At 38.5% G+C, this 14717-nt stretch overlaps 1 protein-coding gene and 1 long non-coding RNA gene across 15 annotated transcripts in view; one reads left to right on the top strand and one right to left on the bottom strand.

Annotated features, from left to right (window-relative positions):
• Positions 1–14717, top strand: part of SPAG9 (sperm associated antigen 9) — a 143813-nt gene that overhangs the window by 71712 nt on the left and 57384 nt on the right. For 6 of the 14 annotated variants that reach the window (XM_021067203.2, XM_021067198.2, XM_084984840.1 and 3 more), the window contains one exon: positions 11067–11108. The exons of the other annotated variants lie outside the window; for them this stretch is intronic. In XM_021067203.2, coding sequence (XP_020922862.1) covers positions 11067–11108 — 42 coding nt within the window. The remainder of the gene's footprint in view (positions 1–11066; positions 11109–14717) is intronic. 14 annotated transcript variants of the gene reach the window in all.
• LOC146398162 (uncharacterized) lies at positions 2738–10359 on the bottom strand. The gene is made up of 3 exons (XR_014821234.1): positions 7912–10359; positions 5920–7187; positions 2738–4459 (listed from the first exon to the last, which is right to left on the bottom strand). It is a non-coding gene; the product is annotated as an uncharacterized LOC146398162 (long non-coding RNA).

Raw genomic sequence — 14717 nt, 5'->3', positions numbered from 1 at the left:
TCTGTGAAAATCTCCAATTTACATTTTATTTTATTTTTATTTTTATGGCCACATCTACAGCACATGGAAGTTACTGGGCCAGGGGTTGAATCCGAGTGGTAGCTGTGACCTGTGCCGCAGTTTACAGCAACACTGGATCCTTAACCCACTGAGCAAGGCCTGGGATCAACCAGCATCTTCATAGAGACAACATCGGGTCCTTAACCCACTGCACTACAAGGGGAACTCCTCCAGTTTTCATTTTATAGGCATTCTTATCCAAATTGAAGTACTAGATAACCAGAACATAAGAAAATGAAATAGTATGTATATATTTTAGTTTGTGAAACTAATCCCCTTTTTTAATAGGAAATGAACTCTTCCCAAAGAGTTTTAGTGTTTTTATTATTCTTTTTCAAGTTATGTAGGAAAACAAAGTCAACATTTATTACATCTTTTTTTTTTGTTTTTTTTTGTTTTTTTTTTTGGTCGTTTTGCTATTTCTTTGGGCCGCTCCTGCGGCATATGGAGGTTCCCAGGCTAGGGGTCGAATCGGAGCTGTAGCCACCGGCCTACGCCAGAGCCACAGCAACGCGGGATCCGAGCCGCGTCTGCAACCTACACCACAGCTCACGGCAACGCCGGATCGTTAACCCACTGAGCAAGGGCAGGGACCGAACCCGCAACCTCATGGTTCCTAGTCGGATTCGTTAACCACTGCGCCATGACGGGAACTCCCAGCATTTATTACATCTTGATTGGCATGCTTATTAGCTAATGACTAAAATTTCTATTTGATTTAGGCTATTTCTGTTTGATTTACCTTAGGATGAGGTGTCCACTGAACCTAATTATGTTTTTTAGAATTAAAAATCATTGCCACCTGGAATCCTTGGTTCAGTTTGATTGCTTCACAGCTTAGTAGGGCTTCACTTTAAAAAAATAAAATGAAACATGGTACCTTCCTCAAAACCTTCACAAAGCAGTATCAAAAAGTGCATTGTGTTTAGCTAAAGAGGGCTGGTGTTAATTATAGATTATGTTCTTGATGATATCTTGTCATCAAATAATTATATACAACATTGTAAATCAACTATCACAATAAAACTTATTAAGTTATAAATATAAACAATAAGATAGTCTAGGAATGGAATTATATTAATAATTTAAAATATTTGAAGTTTTAGCCTATATCTTATAAAGTGGAATATTTATAAACAGAACATTGTTTATGAAAGAACCTTGTTACATTAGAAAATCTACTTTGTCATAAATAAACAGGCCACATACAGTGAGTACAATTGAGTTACAAATCTTATCTCCTTTTTCTGCTCTCTTTTTCTTGAAATTGGTTTTCATGGTTTAAGTACTTAATGATAACTCTTATAATACTTCTGAAATACTTGGTCATTTACTTATTTGCTTGGTCTGTTTCTCTCCACTAAGAACAGAAAGCCCATGCAGATTATTTGCTACTGTATCCCTAGCACTTAGAAAAGTGCCTAGCATGTAGTTGTCACTCGGAGCATGTCTGTCAAATGAATGAATCATTTGTTTTAGATGTTAAAACGACTCTTTTGGGATAATATAAATGGTCTGCTTCTTAGCTCTAGTAGGTAGAGGCATTTAGAATTCATTCCACTGAACTTTGAAATGTGCTCAAAACAGTAAGTAGTGAATAACTATTTCACAGCTTTGCTCCCACTGATAAGTATTTTTACCAGTAGGTCTAACCTCACCTTTTTCCCCTTCTCCTTTGTTTTTTGTTTAACTTATTAGCAGGTAATTATGCAGCTGCTCAGTATCAGTCCACAGTGAGGCTAGGAATTTTTTCACTCCTACTTCTACGGCCACACTGGCTTTTTTAGCCTGCCTGCTGGTTTAATAGATCTTCCAAAACACCCATCCCTTAATCACCTACTTGCCATTTCCCTTTTCCAAAACAAAATTAGGTAGGAAGGATACTTCAAAAATGTATACCATATGGTAACTGTATTTTAATTACTATCCAAAAGACCTTAAAGAGAAGATTGTTATAATCCTCTTGTAGAATTAATTTATTGACATGCCCTGACAGAACTCTACTGACAAGTTATAAACTGGTTAACAGATTACTTAAATGGATTTAAACATGGGTTTTTTTTTTTGGTGTCCTCCCTAAATATACTCAGGCAAGTATTCCCCAGAAAGGTTTTTTTGTTTTGTTTTGTTGGTTGGGTTTTTTTGGCTGTACCCATGGCATGTAGAAGTTCTCAGGCTAGGCATTGAACCTGCACCACAGAAGTGACCCAAGCTGATACAATGACAACACCAGATCCTTAACCCGCTGAGCCACAAAGGGAACTCCCCAGAGAGGTTTTTTAAATAAAATCTAGTCTGTCTCTACTCTGGACATGGGGCCAGTACATGAGATAAAGGCTCAACAGACAAGGATTTCTGGGAACCAAATGATACATTACAAAATGGTAAAAGTCCGTGGAGTTCCCATCGTGGTGCAGTGGAAGCGAATCTGACTAGGAGCCATGAGGTTGCAGGTTTGATCCCTGTCCTCGTTCAGTGGGTTAAGGATCCAGCATTGCTGTGAGACTCGGATCTGGCGTGGCTGTGGCTGTGGCTGTGGCTGTGGCTGTGGCCAGCAGCTATAGCTCTGATTTGACCTCTCGCCTGGGAACCTGCATATGCTGTGGGTACAGCCCTAAAAAGCAAAAAAAAAAAAAAAAAAAAAAGGTACAAGGCCAATATGTGAAGTATGTCTCATAATTGGGACATATTTTATTGTTTACCTAAGCCCTAATTATTAATCACATGTCTTTCTCTAACTTTACAAAAGCCAGGGAGACAGGTTTAGAGTTCACTTTCGGAGTGCGTTGAACACACACTCGTCTTAGTTTCCATGTCTGACAGGAGTTGCACTAATGTAAGGTGTTCTTCACCTTTCGTTTCTTTGAGAACTTTGAGGATGACCTAGCTATGTTTAGAGTATGCTTTGCCTCTGTTATAAAAAATGGGAAGGTGAAATTAATACTAGTTTTACTGGCACAATTTTTCTGTGAAGTGAGGTTAAGGTGAAAATGTTCTCTGAGAAAACCTCATGATGGGTTATAACCAAGGGAACAGAACTATATATAGGAAACTTTGTGGCAGAAGAATGGCAGTACATGGGATTTAGCAATGATTGTAGCCTTCTTTGTTGCTTTATTGCAAGAAATAATTTTTTTTTTACAACGCTCACTGTGAGAGAGTTGTAGTCAATAAGGATATATCTTCACATATACTATACCATTTTATATAAGGGACTTGGGCATCTGTAGATTTTTTTTATCTGTGGGAGTCCTGGAAACAGTCCTCTACAGATACCAAGGGACAACTGTACTGGAAAATGTTCTAGGACTGATGCTCCTGGAAAAAATATGTAAGTTCTTAAAAAGAAGTATGGTACATATTATTCCTTTATTTATTATATTCTTGGGCGGGAATCAACAAACAAATCATAGAATTTCAAGTACTCTTACGCACTGTATAAAAAAAGCAAAAGAAGGGGCTAGAGAGTAATTAGTAAGGAGGGGTGCTTATTTTAGGGTGGTGAGGGTAACCTCTTGGAAGTGGTAACTTGTGCCCTGACGCTGAAGATGTACAAGTGCATGCAAAGGTCTAGAGGAGTATGTGTTTCAGGACAATCAAATAGCATCTGTAAAGACCCTGAGCTATCTTTACATGTTTGACCTTGGCATGTTTGAGGAACTTTTTTTTCCCCTCCTCATCCCATTCCTCTGAGACTTCAGTCCTACCCACCTCACCAGTGTACCTTTCAAGGTTACCCCAAATTCTGTCTTTCTTAATATGATGGAAAATTCTCAGTCTTGCCCTACCTTGTTAGTAGCATTTGATACATTTGAATCTTTCTGCCTCTTGAAATAATTTCTTCATTTTGCTCCCAGGATACAATTTTTGTCATTCTCTGACTGGTTTTCCTCACAGATCCTTTTCCATTGCTGGTTTGGGGACTCTAAATGTTGGAGTTCTCTAGGGCGTAAAGCTCAACTTTCTCCTCTACTTAATCTGGGTAGCTCAATTTTCTTGTCTGTAAATGCCATCCACCCATCAGTATTCACAAATTTGAATCTCTGACTGACTTTGAACCCTGTCCTCAACTCCACACCTTTTCATGTAGTTGCTTTCTATATAGTTTTCTCACATGTATATTTGTATCCTGCTTAGGGGACCATTTTAAGGCTAATCTAAATGCCACAGTTTACATGAAGCTTCACCTGACACCTTCTTAATGGTCCTCAAATCTAGTCTAGGGATCAGTTTAAGGCAGAAAGCAGAGGAGTTTGTTTTGGTCCTCAGGCAGTGACAATGCAAACTTAACAAAGGGCCCCCAGCCCAGTGTTTCTCAAACTTCAAACTTTAATATGCACAAGAAAAATTTGCACGTGAATCTTGATATAATGAATCCTCTGGGGAGTTCTCATGGTGGCTCAGTAGTAACGAACCTGTCCAGTATCCATGAGGACACAGGTTCGATCCCTGGCCTTGCTCAGTGTGGTAAGGATCTGGCATTGCTGTGAGCTGGGGTGTAGGTCTCAGACACTGCTCAGATCCTGCATTGTTGTGGCTGTGGTGTAGGCTGGCAGCTCCAGCTCTGATTCGATCCCTAGCCTGGGACCTTCCGTATGCCTTAAAAAAAGAGAGAGAAAGAGAGACAAAACAAAAATGAGTCTTCTGATTCATTAGGTCTGTGGTGGGACGTGAGGTTCTACATCTTTTTTTTTTAATGGTCGCATCCCCAACATATGGAAGTTCCTGGACCAGGGATTGAATCCAAGCCTGAGCTGTGACCTGAGCCTTTGCAGTCGGTTTCTTAACCCACTGTGCCACAGCAGAAATTCCACTTTTGCCTAGTCTTTTGCTATTATAAGCAAGTCTTTTGCTATTATAAGCAATACTACAGCAAATAACCTTGTACATAATTTTATACTTGTATTTCTAATTCCCATAAGTGGGATTGCTAGATCAAAGCAGGTGTATAAGATTTTACCAAAATCTTTGGCTAGATATTACCAAATTGAGTGCCAAAGGGATGGTAGCCATTCGTATTCTCACCAGCCATATTGTATAAGTTCTTCATTGCTTTACAAGTTCGGAGTTCAGGAGTTCCCGTCACGGTGCAGAGGAAATGAAACCCAACTAGGAACGCGTTCGATCCCTAGCCTCGCTCAGTGGGTTAAGGATCCGGCCTTGCCGTGAGCTGTGGTGTAGGTCGCAGACGTGGCTCAGACCTGGCCTTGTTGTGGCTCTGGCATAGGCTGGTGGCTACAGCTCCGATTAGATCCCTAACCTGGGAACCTCCATGTGCCGAGGGTGCAGCCCTAAACAAAACAAAACAAAACAAAAACAAGTTTGGAGTTCGGGTATCTCTCCCTCATGCCCAAGTGTGTAAAGAGAGAGAACGAGGTGCTTTAAATATTATTTAAAATATCCTATGCATAAAATTTTCATGCTGTTTTCTAGGCCTTGGTTGGTTTCACTTTGGCAATGATTTTATAGATTCCATCTAGTTTCACATATACACAATGTGTATGTGTATATATGTACCTCCGTGTACCTAAAGACATATATGAGTGTATGCATATGTATGTATATATATACTCCAAAAAAGTATTATTTTTTTTCCTTTGAAGAGTTTGCGACATTGTTGTTTATTAGTAGAGTGTGACTTTTATTTATTTATTTATTTTGCTTTTTAGGGCCACACCTGCAGCATATGCAAGTTCCCAGGCTAGGGGTTGAATCAGAGCTGTAGCTGTCAGCCTATGCCACAGCTGCAGCAACTTGGGATCTGAGCCATGTCTGTGACCTACACCACAGTTTCTGGCAACGCCAGATCCTTAACCCACTGAGTGAAGCCAGGGATCGAACCTGCATCCTCATGGATACTAGTCAGGTTCAACGAGTCACAACAGGAACTCCTAGGGTGTGACTTTTAGAACTGAGAAAAAAACTTTGGCTAAAAAAAAACAGTTGGATTGGTACCTACTTGTGAACATTTTAAAGAGTTCTTTTAAAACCACATAACTCAAAATACTCCAGTGGAATTGCTCTGAAAAAGTCTTGTTAGCAGGGTTTGGTATGTAAAGCCAGTGGTCAGTGTGTGCTGCATTCTTCAGGGGATGTGCTTAGCATACAGAATAGGAAATGTCTGAACAGAGCCAGCATTCTTGTTTATAAGAATTTTCCATCCTCCTCCATTTGTGGTTAAGTTCTTAAATTGTTCATATTTCTTTAATTTTCCTAAGATTGAATCTCTACAGTAGTTAAACTTTGTGTATCTTCTGTGGTTAAAGATTTCTGTTATAAAATGAACATGTAAATTAAAAATTTTAAAAGTTAAAGCTCTTTTTAAAAAACTTTTCATTTTGAAGCATTTTAGACATGCAGGAAAATTGCACAAATATTACAGAGGGAATTACACCCATCACCCACCATCCATCATTGATTGTTAACTATGATGAAAATATCGAAACTAATAAATTAACATTGGCACGATACTGTTAGCTCAACCACAGACTTGTATTTAGATTTTGCCAGTTTTCCCACTACTGTTCTTTATCTGTTCCAGGATCTGATCCAGGAGCCCACATTGCATTGGGTGGTTTCCTCAGTCTCTTCTAATGTGTGTAGCCTTTCATTGTTTTTCATGACCTTCAGCCTTGAAGAGTACTGGTTATTTTTTTAGAATATCTCTCAACTTGGGCTTCTCTGATTTCTGTTGATTAGATTGAGGCTATATATTTTTGGCAAGGATACTAGAGGAACAACATGCTGTAGTGGTGGGGATGTTAACCTCTATCCCTTGGTTCAGGTGATATGTGTTGTATTTCTCCACTGTAAAGTTACTGGTTTTGCCTTTATCATTTAATTAATATCTTGATGGATGTATTTTGATTTTGTGCTTCTCAAACTTTCATTCACTGATTTTAGCATCCATCAGTGGAGCTTACCCACAGCAGTTAGTACTGTGGTGTTCATTTTTTTTTTTTAAATTTTCTTTTTATGGCTGCACCCTCAGCATATGGAAATTCCCAGGCTAGGGGTCAAATCATAGTTGCAGCTGCTAGCCTGTGCTACAGCCACAGCAACACCAGATCCAAGTTGCATCTGTGACCTACAGCCCAACTTTTGGCGATGCCAAATCCTTAAACCCTCTGAGTGAGGCCAGGATTCAAACTCACAACCTTATGGGGACTATGTTGGGTTCCTAACCTGCTGAGCTATAATGGGAACTCTGTATTACTGTGATGCTTTAATGCTTATTTTCTGATTTCTTCATCCTACATGTATTAACTGGAATTCTTTTAGAAGGGAGAATTGCTAACTTTCCTTCCTCCTTTGTACTAATGGATATCATTTCATTCTGTAGGATATCCAATGCTGTCATTTATTTTGTTGTTCAAGTTGTTCCAGCTTTGGACATCAGGAGGTCTTTTAGAAGTCATCCTTTTGACATGTCTCTAGTCTTTTGGGTCTTTTCCTGCCTGCCTGCTTTTCTGACACCACCAGATGTTCTTGTATATTTCCTGCCCCAGGCCTGCAGTCGACTGTGGCTCCAAGGAACCTAGGTTCTCTTTATTGGAAGATGGTATTTAGGAACTAAATGTGCTTATTGCCTGAAATGTCATTGCTTCTAGGTCTGTTTTTCCTTTCGTCTTATGTTGGGTTTTTCCATAGTTTATGTTATATGTTACCTCCTTTCGCATTTTTTTTTTTTTTTCTTTTTAGGGCTGCACCTGAGGCATATGGAGGTTCCCATGCTAGGGGCCAAATCAGAGCTGTAGCAGCTGGCCTATGCCACAGCCCCAGCAACGCAGGATCTGAGCCGCATCTGTGACTTATACCACAGCTCATGGAAACACCGGATCCTTAACCCACTGAGCGAGGCCAGGGAGCGAACCTGCATCCTCATGGATGCTAGTCAGATTTGTTAACCGCTGAGCCATGATGGGAACTCATGGATTTTATTTATAGTGTCTACAGTAGGGTAAAATAAAAATAGAATTTTGAAAAAAACAATATTTTGTAATATTTTATGTTGGTTTTGCTTGGAACAGAGGGAAAGGAATTTCTTCTCTAAGTTCAATTTTTATTTACAAATTTTCTGGCTCACATGTATCCTCATTTGATAATTTCAGGAATCATCCACAGCTTATAGTTGTGGTTTGAAGGAGAAAGGAGTGAAGATTTACTCTTTTTAATATTTTGGTGCTTTTCTGTTCATCTTTATTGGGGTTCAATTGACAAAATTATAGAGACGTTCTTCTTTCTATTTAAACTCTTGCTTGGAGAAGAAGGAATGGAATTCTTTCTTTCTTAGTAAATGTTTATATACAAGATTTTTTTTTTCTCTTTTTAGCATATTTATTGACCAGGTACAAGTGTATGTTGAGAATGAAAATTGCTGAAACTCTAAATAAACAACGCTTATTTTAAAATGGTGTTTAGGAGTTCCTGTGTGGCTCAGCTGGTTAAGGATATGGCATTGTCACTGCAGTGGCTTGGGCGAGGATTGGATCCCTGGCCTAGGAGCTTCTGCATGCCACAGGCACAGCCAAAAAAATTAAACAAACAAACAAATAAAAATGATGGTGTTTAAAGCTTATATTTTTCTCTCTCTCTCTCTCTTTTTTTTTTTTTGGCCACACGCATGGCATGTGGAAGTTCCCAAACCAGGGATTGAACCCACACTATAGCAGTGGTTTGAGCCACAGCAGTGACAATGCCGGATCTTTAGTATGCTGAGCCATCAGAGAACTCCTAAAACTTGTATTTGTAATGTGACTTCTTTTAAAGTAGTTTGCACATGAGTATCTATTACATACTCTTGATACTTAATCTTTAAGCTGTTAGAATAGGAAAAATAGCTTTAAATATATTCTGCTGAAGGAAAATTACCTTGCTTTTTGTTTATTTTTAAAACAAGTTCTTAAAAAATTTTATTATAGTTGATTTACAGTGTTCTGTCAATTTCTGATGTTCAGCAAAGCAACCCAATTATACATTTAAGTTTTTTAATGCCAGATGCTAGAAATATAGAAAAGATGCTCAGAGTCCAAGTATTTTATAAAATATGCTTAGAAAATTTTTAAGAAGTTAATATCAATCCCATTTCACAATCAAATAATATCGAAGAATCTCAAGTAATATGTAAAGTTTCTACAACTCTAAATTTCATTCCTTTTCCCCAGTCACTATGAATAGTTGATGTATCCTTCATACCCTTTTCTTTACATATGCACATAGATAATACATACTCAGGTGTGTCTTTGTAAAATAAATGGGTTTATGCTCTTAGTATTTCCTGCAGCTTGTTTTTTGTTTTTTAAATGTATGTTCACAGTCTTTTGTTTTTATTTAGAGAGTGTTATCTAGTTATTTACCGAACTTTTGATGAAATGATAGTTGAGAAGAGTTAAAGATGAGACTCCAAACTCAGAGATCATGTAAACAAAAATTAAGGGTGAAGCAATCTGGGTTTCTATAAAGTGGATCATGCCATGGTATATTTAATGGAGTATTACCTAACCATAAAAAAGAGTAAAATCTTTCCGTTTGTGACAGCTGGTTGGCCTAAAGGGTATTATGCTAAGTGAGAAAAGTCAGACCAAGAAAGACAAATACCATGTGATTTCACTTATATATGGAACCTAAAAAACAAAACAAAATGAACAAATGTAATCAAATAGAAACAGACTCGTAGATACATAAAACAAATTAGTAGTTGCCAAAGGGGGGAGGGTTAGGTGATAAGTGAAATAGGTGATGAAGATTAAGAGATACAAACTACATTCATAAAATGAAGTTCAAAGGGATGTAATGTACAGGATAGAAAATATAGTTAATAATATTATAATAACTTTGGTGACAGATGGTACTTGGACTTATCATGGTGATCATTTTGTAATGTATAAAAATATTGAACTACTATGTTGCACACCTGAAACTAGTATGTTATTGTAAGTCAATTATATTTCAATTTAAAAAAGAAAGTCAACAGTTCCCTGGTGGCTCAGTGGGTTGAGGACCTGGTGTTGTCACTGCTATAACTTGGGTTGCAGCTGTGGCACAGGTTCGATCTTTGGCCTAGGAACTTCCACATGCCATGGATGTGGCCGAAAGAAAAAAAGAAAGAAAAAAGGGGGCCTCCTAGTCTGCAGGAATCAACTCTGCATGAGCAGGTAGCCACAAGTGGAACCTGCTCTAGGGGTTCCTGCTTCTAGTTTGGTGGTGGCACCAGTGGCTTCTCGTCAGGTTGGAGGTTTGTATGGCAGCCCCACCTGGGAAAGCTCCAGAAAAAACAAAGAAGAAAAGAAAAAGAAAAAGATGTGAACTATGCCTTGCTCACCTGTGGTTCGTGTGTGTGTGTGTGTGTGTGTGTGTGTGTGTGTGTGTGTGTGTGTGTGTGTGTATGAATTAACAGAGAGCTAGAACAGCTGTACTTCAGACTTTCAACAAAACTTTGATGGATTTCTAGATCAATAATATTTAAAACTTGAAGTTGCTTTGTGTTTAATAGAAGCACTTTTGTTTGAAAGAGGGCAAATATATGAGTAGATGATTTGTGAAAATGAATTTGAATCTTGGTTATCCTTCATTGATTAGTGTTATCTAACAGTTTCTGAAATAGTGGAGAGTGGGGAGGAGGGTACGGTTTACATTTCCAAATGTGTTAAATTGGAATATTTATTATGTTAATTTTTCTAAATGATTAGGATAAATTTCAGAATGATTTCGACATAGCTGTGTGAACAGAAAAAAAATGTTAAATGATGAATTGCTTATTGATAAATATAAGATAAGACCCAAGTGGTGGCTTTTGAATCATAATGTTGCTAAAAATAGAGGCTTAAAGGAAGTGATTTTAAGCCAAAACAAAACAAAACCCTAAAACTCTTATCTTAATAAAGTAGATAAGAGAGATGGATCTTGTTATCCTGAGAGGTAACACAAACCAAAGATGATTAGAAATATGCTAATACCTAGTAAATACATGATTTTTTTTCTCTTTTATAATCTTTCCCTCTTCCCAGGTCAGCAGTAGTCCTGAACCTCTGAAGGCTATAGAACAGGAGGTGAGAATGGGATTTCAAAACATTTTGCAAAATGTAACCGAAAGTGATTAACTTTTGGTTACTTTCTCAACTGCTATTCTTAAAGCCATCAAGTACTCAGTTTGGAAGACAACTGGTATTATTCAGTGAAATACAAAAGAAGGAGGTTCAGCAGGTTAAGAACTCTGACTGGTACCCATGAAGTTGCAGGTTCAATCCCTAGCCTTGCTCAGTGGCTTAAGGATCTGGTGTTGCTGCACACTGCAGCATAGGTCTTGGATGTGGCTTGGATCTGGTGTTGCTGTGGCTGTGGCGTAGGATGGTAGCTGCAGCTCCAATTCAATCCCTAGCCTGGGAACTTCCATATGCTGCAGGTGCAGCCCTGAAAAGGAAAAAAGATAAAATGAAATACAAAAGAAAATTATTTCTTCTACAGTGGTTGCTAGGGCTTTACCACACTCTATAATTTACTTCTCTAAAGTTAGCATTTTGAAGTAAAGTCAAGAAAATATAAGTAAATCCTGTGGAAATTTAGCCTATTTCTATTTATCCAGCTCTAGGTGAGAAAACTAGTGTGCTTTGCATAAATTCCTTCCTCAGGGCAGAATGTACATAACTTGTATGTATCCTGGAGACAGCCTAGTATGTCATTTTACCAAGGGCTGCCTCCCTAGTTGAACAGATTTCTGCAGCCCCATTCGGGCACTATTTAGCTTCATACAGCAAGCATCTTTTTTTTTTTTTTTTTTTTTTTGTCTTTTGTCTATTTATGGCCACACCCGCAGCATATGGAGATTCCCAGGCTGGGGGTTGAACCAGAGCTGTAGCAGCTGGCCTAGGCCACAGCCACAGCAACGCTAGATCTGAGCTGCTTCTGTGACCTACACCACAGCTCAAGGCAACGCCAGATCCTTAACCCACTGATCGAGGCCAGGGATGGCACCTGCATCCTCATGGATCCTAGTCGGGTTTGTTAACCACTGAGCCATGACGGGAACTCCAGTAAACATCTTTTGAGAGTCTGTTTCATGTCAGGCTTGATATGCTAGGCACTGGGGATATAAAGACAAAATAAGGCTCTCTTCTACCCACCAGATTAGAGTTAACCATGCAAACCCTTCAGCAGGTTCATGACAGTGAAATAGCTTCTTCTTCAGAAATATCGTCAGAGGTAGGACATCTATCCATGCCTCTCCTTTAACACTCTGAATTTTTTTTGAACTTCTGGTATAATTTATATCAACACTTATTTCATCTAAATGTGTTTAGAGTTCTCAGTATTTGTTTAGGACATAGACTCCTTTAGGAATCAAATTAAAGTTTTATAAAGATTTCCAGAAAGTACCTGTACACATTTTGATTTTGTTATGCTGTAGAGTTGTAAGTCACAAGGGCATTAAAACTCTTGCTTTGGACATTTAACTTTTACTTGGGGACAAAAATGTAAGCATAGAATTTAAAATATAAGGGGATAAGCTGGGATTTCCCTTGTGGTTTAGTAGTTAGGACTTGGTGCTTTCCCTGCTGTGGCCTGGATTCAATCCCTGGTCTAGGAACTGAGATCTTTCATGGAGCTGAACAACAACAACAACAACCAAAATGTATGTATATGCATAGAACTTCCATATGACCCCGCAATCCCACTCTTGGGCAGATATCTGGACAAAACTCTACTTAAAAGAGACACATGCACCCACATGTTCATTGCAGCACTATTCACAATAGCCAGGACATGGAAACAACCCAAATGTCCATCAACAGATGATTGGATTCGGAAGATGTGGTATATATACACAATGGAATACTACTCAGCCATAAAAAAAGAATGCCATAATGCCATTTGCAGCCACATGGATGGAACTAGAGACTCTCATACTGAGTGAAATGAGTCAGAAAGACAAAGACAAATACCATATGATATCACTTATAACTGGAATCTAATATCCAGCACAAATGAACATCTCCACAGAAAAGAAAATCATGGACTTGAAGAATAGACTTGTGGCTGCCTGACGGGAGAGGGAAGGAGTGGGAGGGATCAGGAGCTTGGGGTTATCAGACACAACTTGGAATAGATTTACAAGGAGATCCTGCTGAATAGCATTGAGAACTATGTCTAGATACTCATATTTCAGCAGAACAAAGGGTGGGGGGAAAAATGTATACATGTAAATTGATAACTTGATCCCCTTGCTGTACAGTGGGAAAAAAATAAATTAAAAAAAGTGTATGTATATGATGTGTTATACTGGGGATCCATGGGACTAATTACTTTCTGTAATTCTGTCTTTACTTCCAGTAGGCCTAAAATCTTTGATGCTAAAAAACAAACTTATGTATCAGAGTTGTTTGCCTCTTTTTTTAGCTTATTTCAGGTGAAATCAGATAGGCTACTTAGGAAAACACTACATTGAAACATTTCTAAGTTGTCTTTATTTTTCTAGTTGCAAACTTACTTTATAGTCTCTCTGAACATAAGTAGCAATGTGGCAATGCCACATAACACATGACATATGTATCCTATATAGCACTGAGGTATTTGATGAATGGAACAAATGAAAATATTTTGTGAAGGCATGAAAGTTGTTTTGTTTTTTGGGGTTTTTTTTGGTTGTTTGTTTTTTTTTTTTGTTTGTTTGTTTGTTTGTTTTTTCCTTTTATGGCCACACCTGTGGCCTATGGAACTTCCCAGGCTAGGGGCTGAATGGGAGCTACAGCTGCTGACCTGTGCCACAGCCACAGCAATGTGGGACCTGAGCCACGTCTGTGACCTACGCCACAGCTCATGGCAATGCTGGATCCTTAACCCACTGAGTGAGGCCAGGGATTGAACCTGCATCCTGATGGATTCTAGTTGGGTTCATTACTGTTGAGCCATGATGGGAACTCCTAAAATACCTGAAACTCTTTACCCATTAAATAACTCCTCCTCCCCCCTCCCCTCAGCCCTGGTAATTACTGGTCTACTTAGTGTTTCTATAAATTTGACAATTTTAGCTACCTCATATAAGAGGAATCATGTAGTATGTAGTATTTGTCGTTTTGTGACTAGCTTATTTCCCTTACGTCCTTAAGGTTCATCCATGTTGTAGCATGTAACAGGATTTGCTTCCTTATAAAGGCCAAGTAATATTCCATTATATATATGCCACATTTTGTTTATCCATTCATCCCTCTATGGACATTTGAGTTTTGTCTACCTCTGAATCATTATGAATAGTACTGCTGTGTACAGTTACCTCTTTGTAGCTCTCCTTTCACATCTTTTGGTTTTATGCCTAGAAGGGGTAGTGTTAGATCATGTGGTAGTTCAATTTTTAATTTTATGTGGAAACTCCATTCTGTTTTCCATAGCAATTGCACATTTTACCACCCTACCAACAGTATACAAGGTTCCTGTTTTCTCCACATCTCACCAGCACTTGTTATATTCTTATTGCTCAACAGTGCCGTTTTCTTATAGTTATAGCACTGGGACCCCAAGTCAGGTCCTGCTTTTTGTGGGCATTCTCCAGTGACATGAAAGCGTACAATGTGAGAGTTTCTTAAAGACTGAAGGAGTGGTAATGAGGTTACAAAATAAGTATGTTTATCAGAAAGAGACTTGAAAATTCATTAAGTCTCCATGTT

This window comes from Sus scrofa, chromosome 12, assembly GCF_054392235.1.
Source record: "Sus scrofa isolate SSC_HxYL_T2T_F1_AM1 chromosome 12, Sscrofa_HxYL_maternal_Yorkshire_Landrace_v2.0, whole genome shotgun sequence".
Lineage (NCBI taxonomy): Eukaryota > Metazoa > Chordata > Mammalia > Artiodactyla > Suidae > Sus > Sus scrofa.
This window is presented reverse-complemented; position numbering and strand designations above follow the sequence as displayed.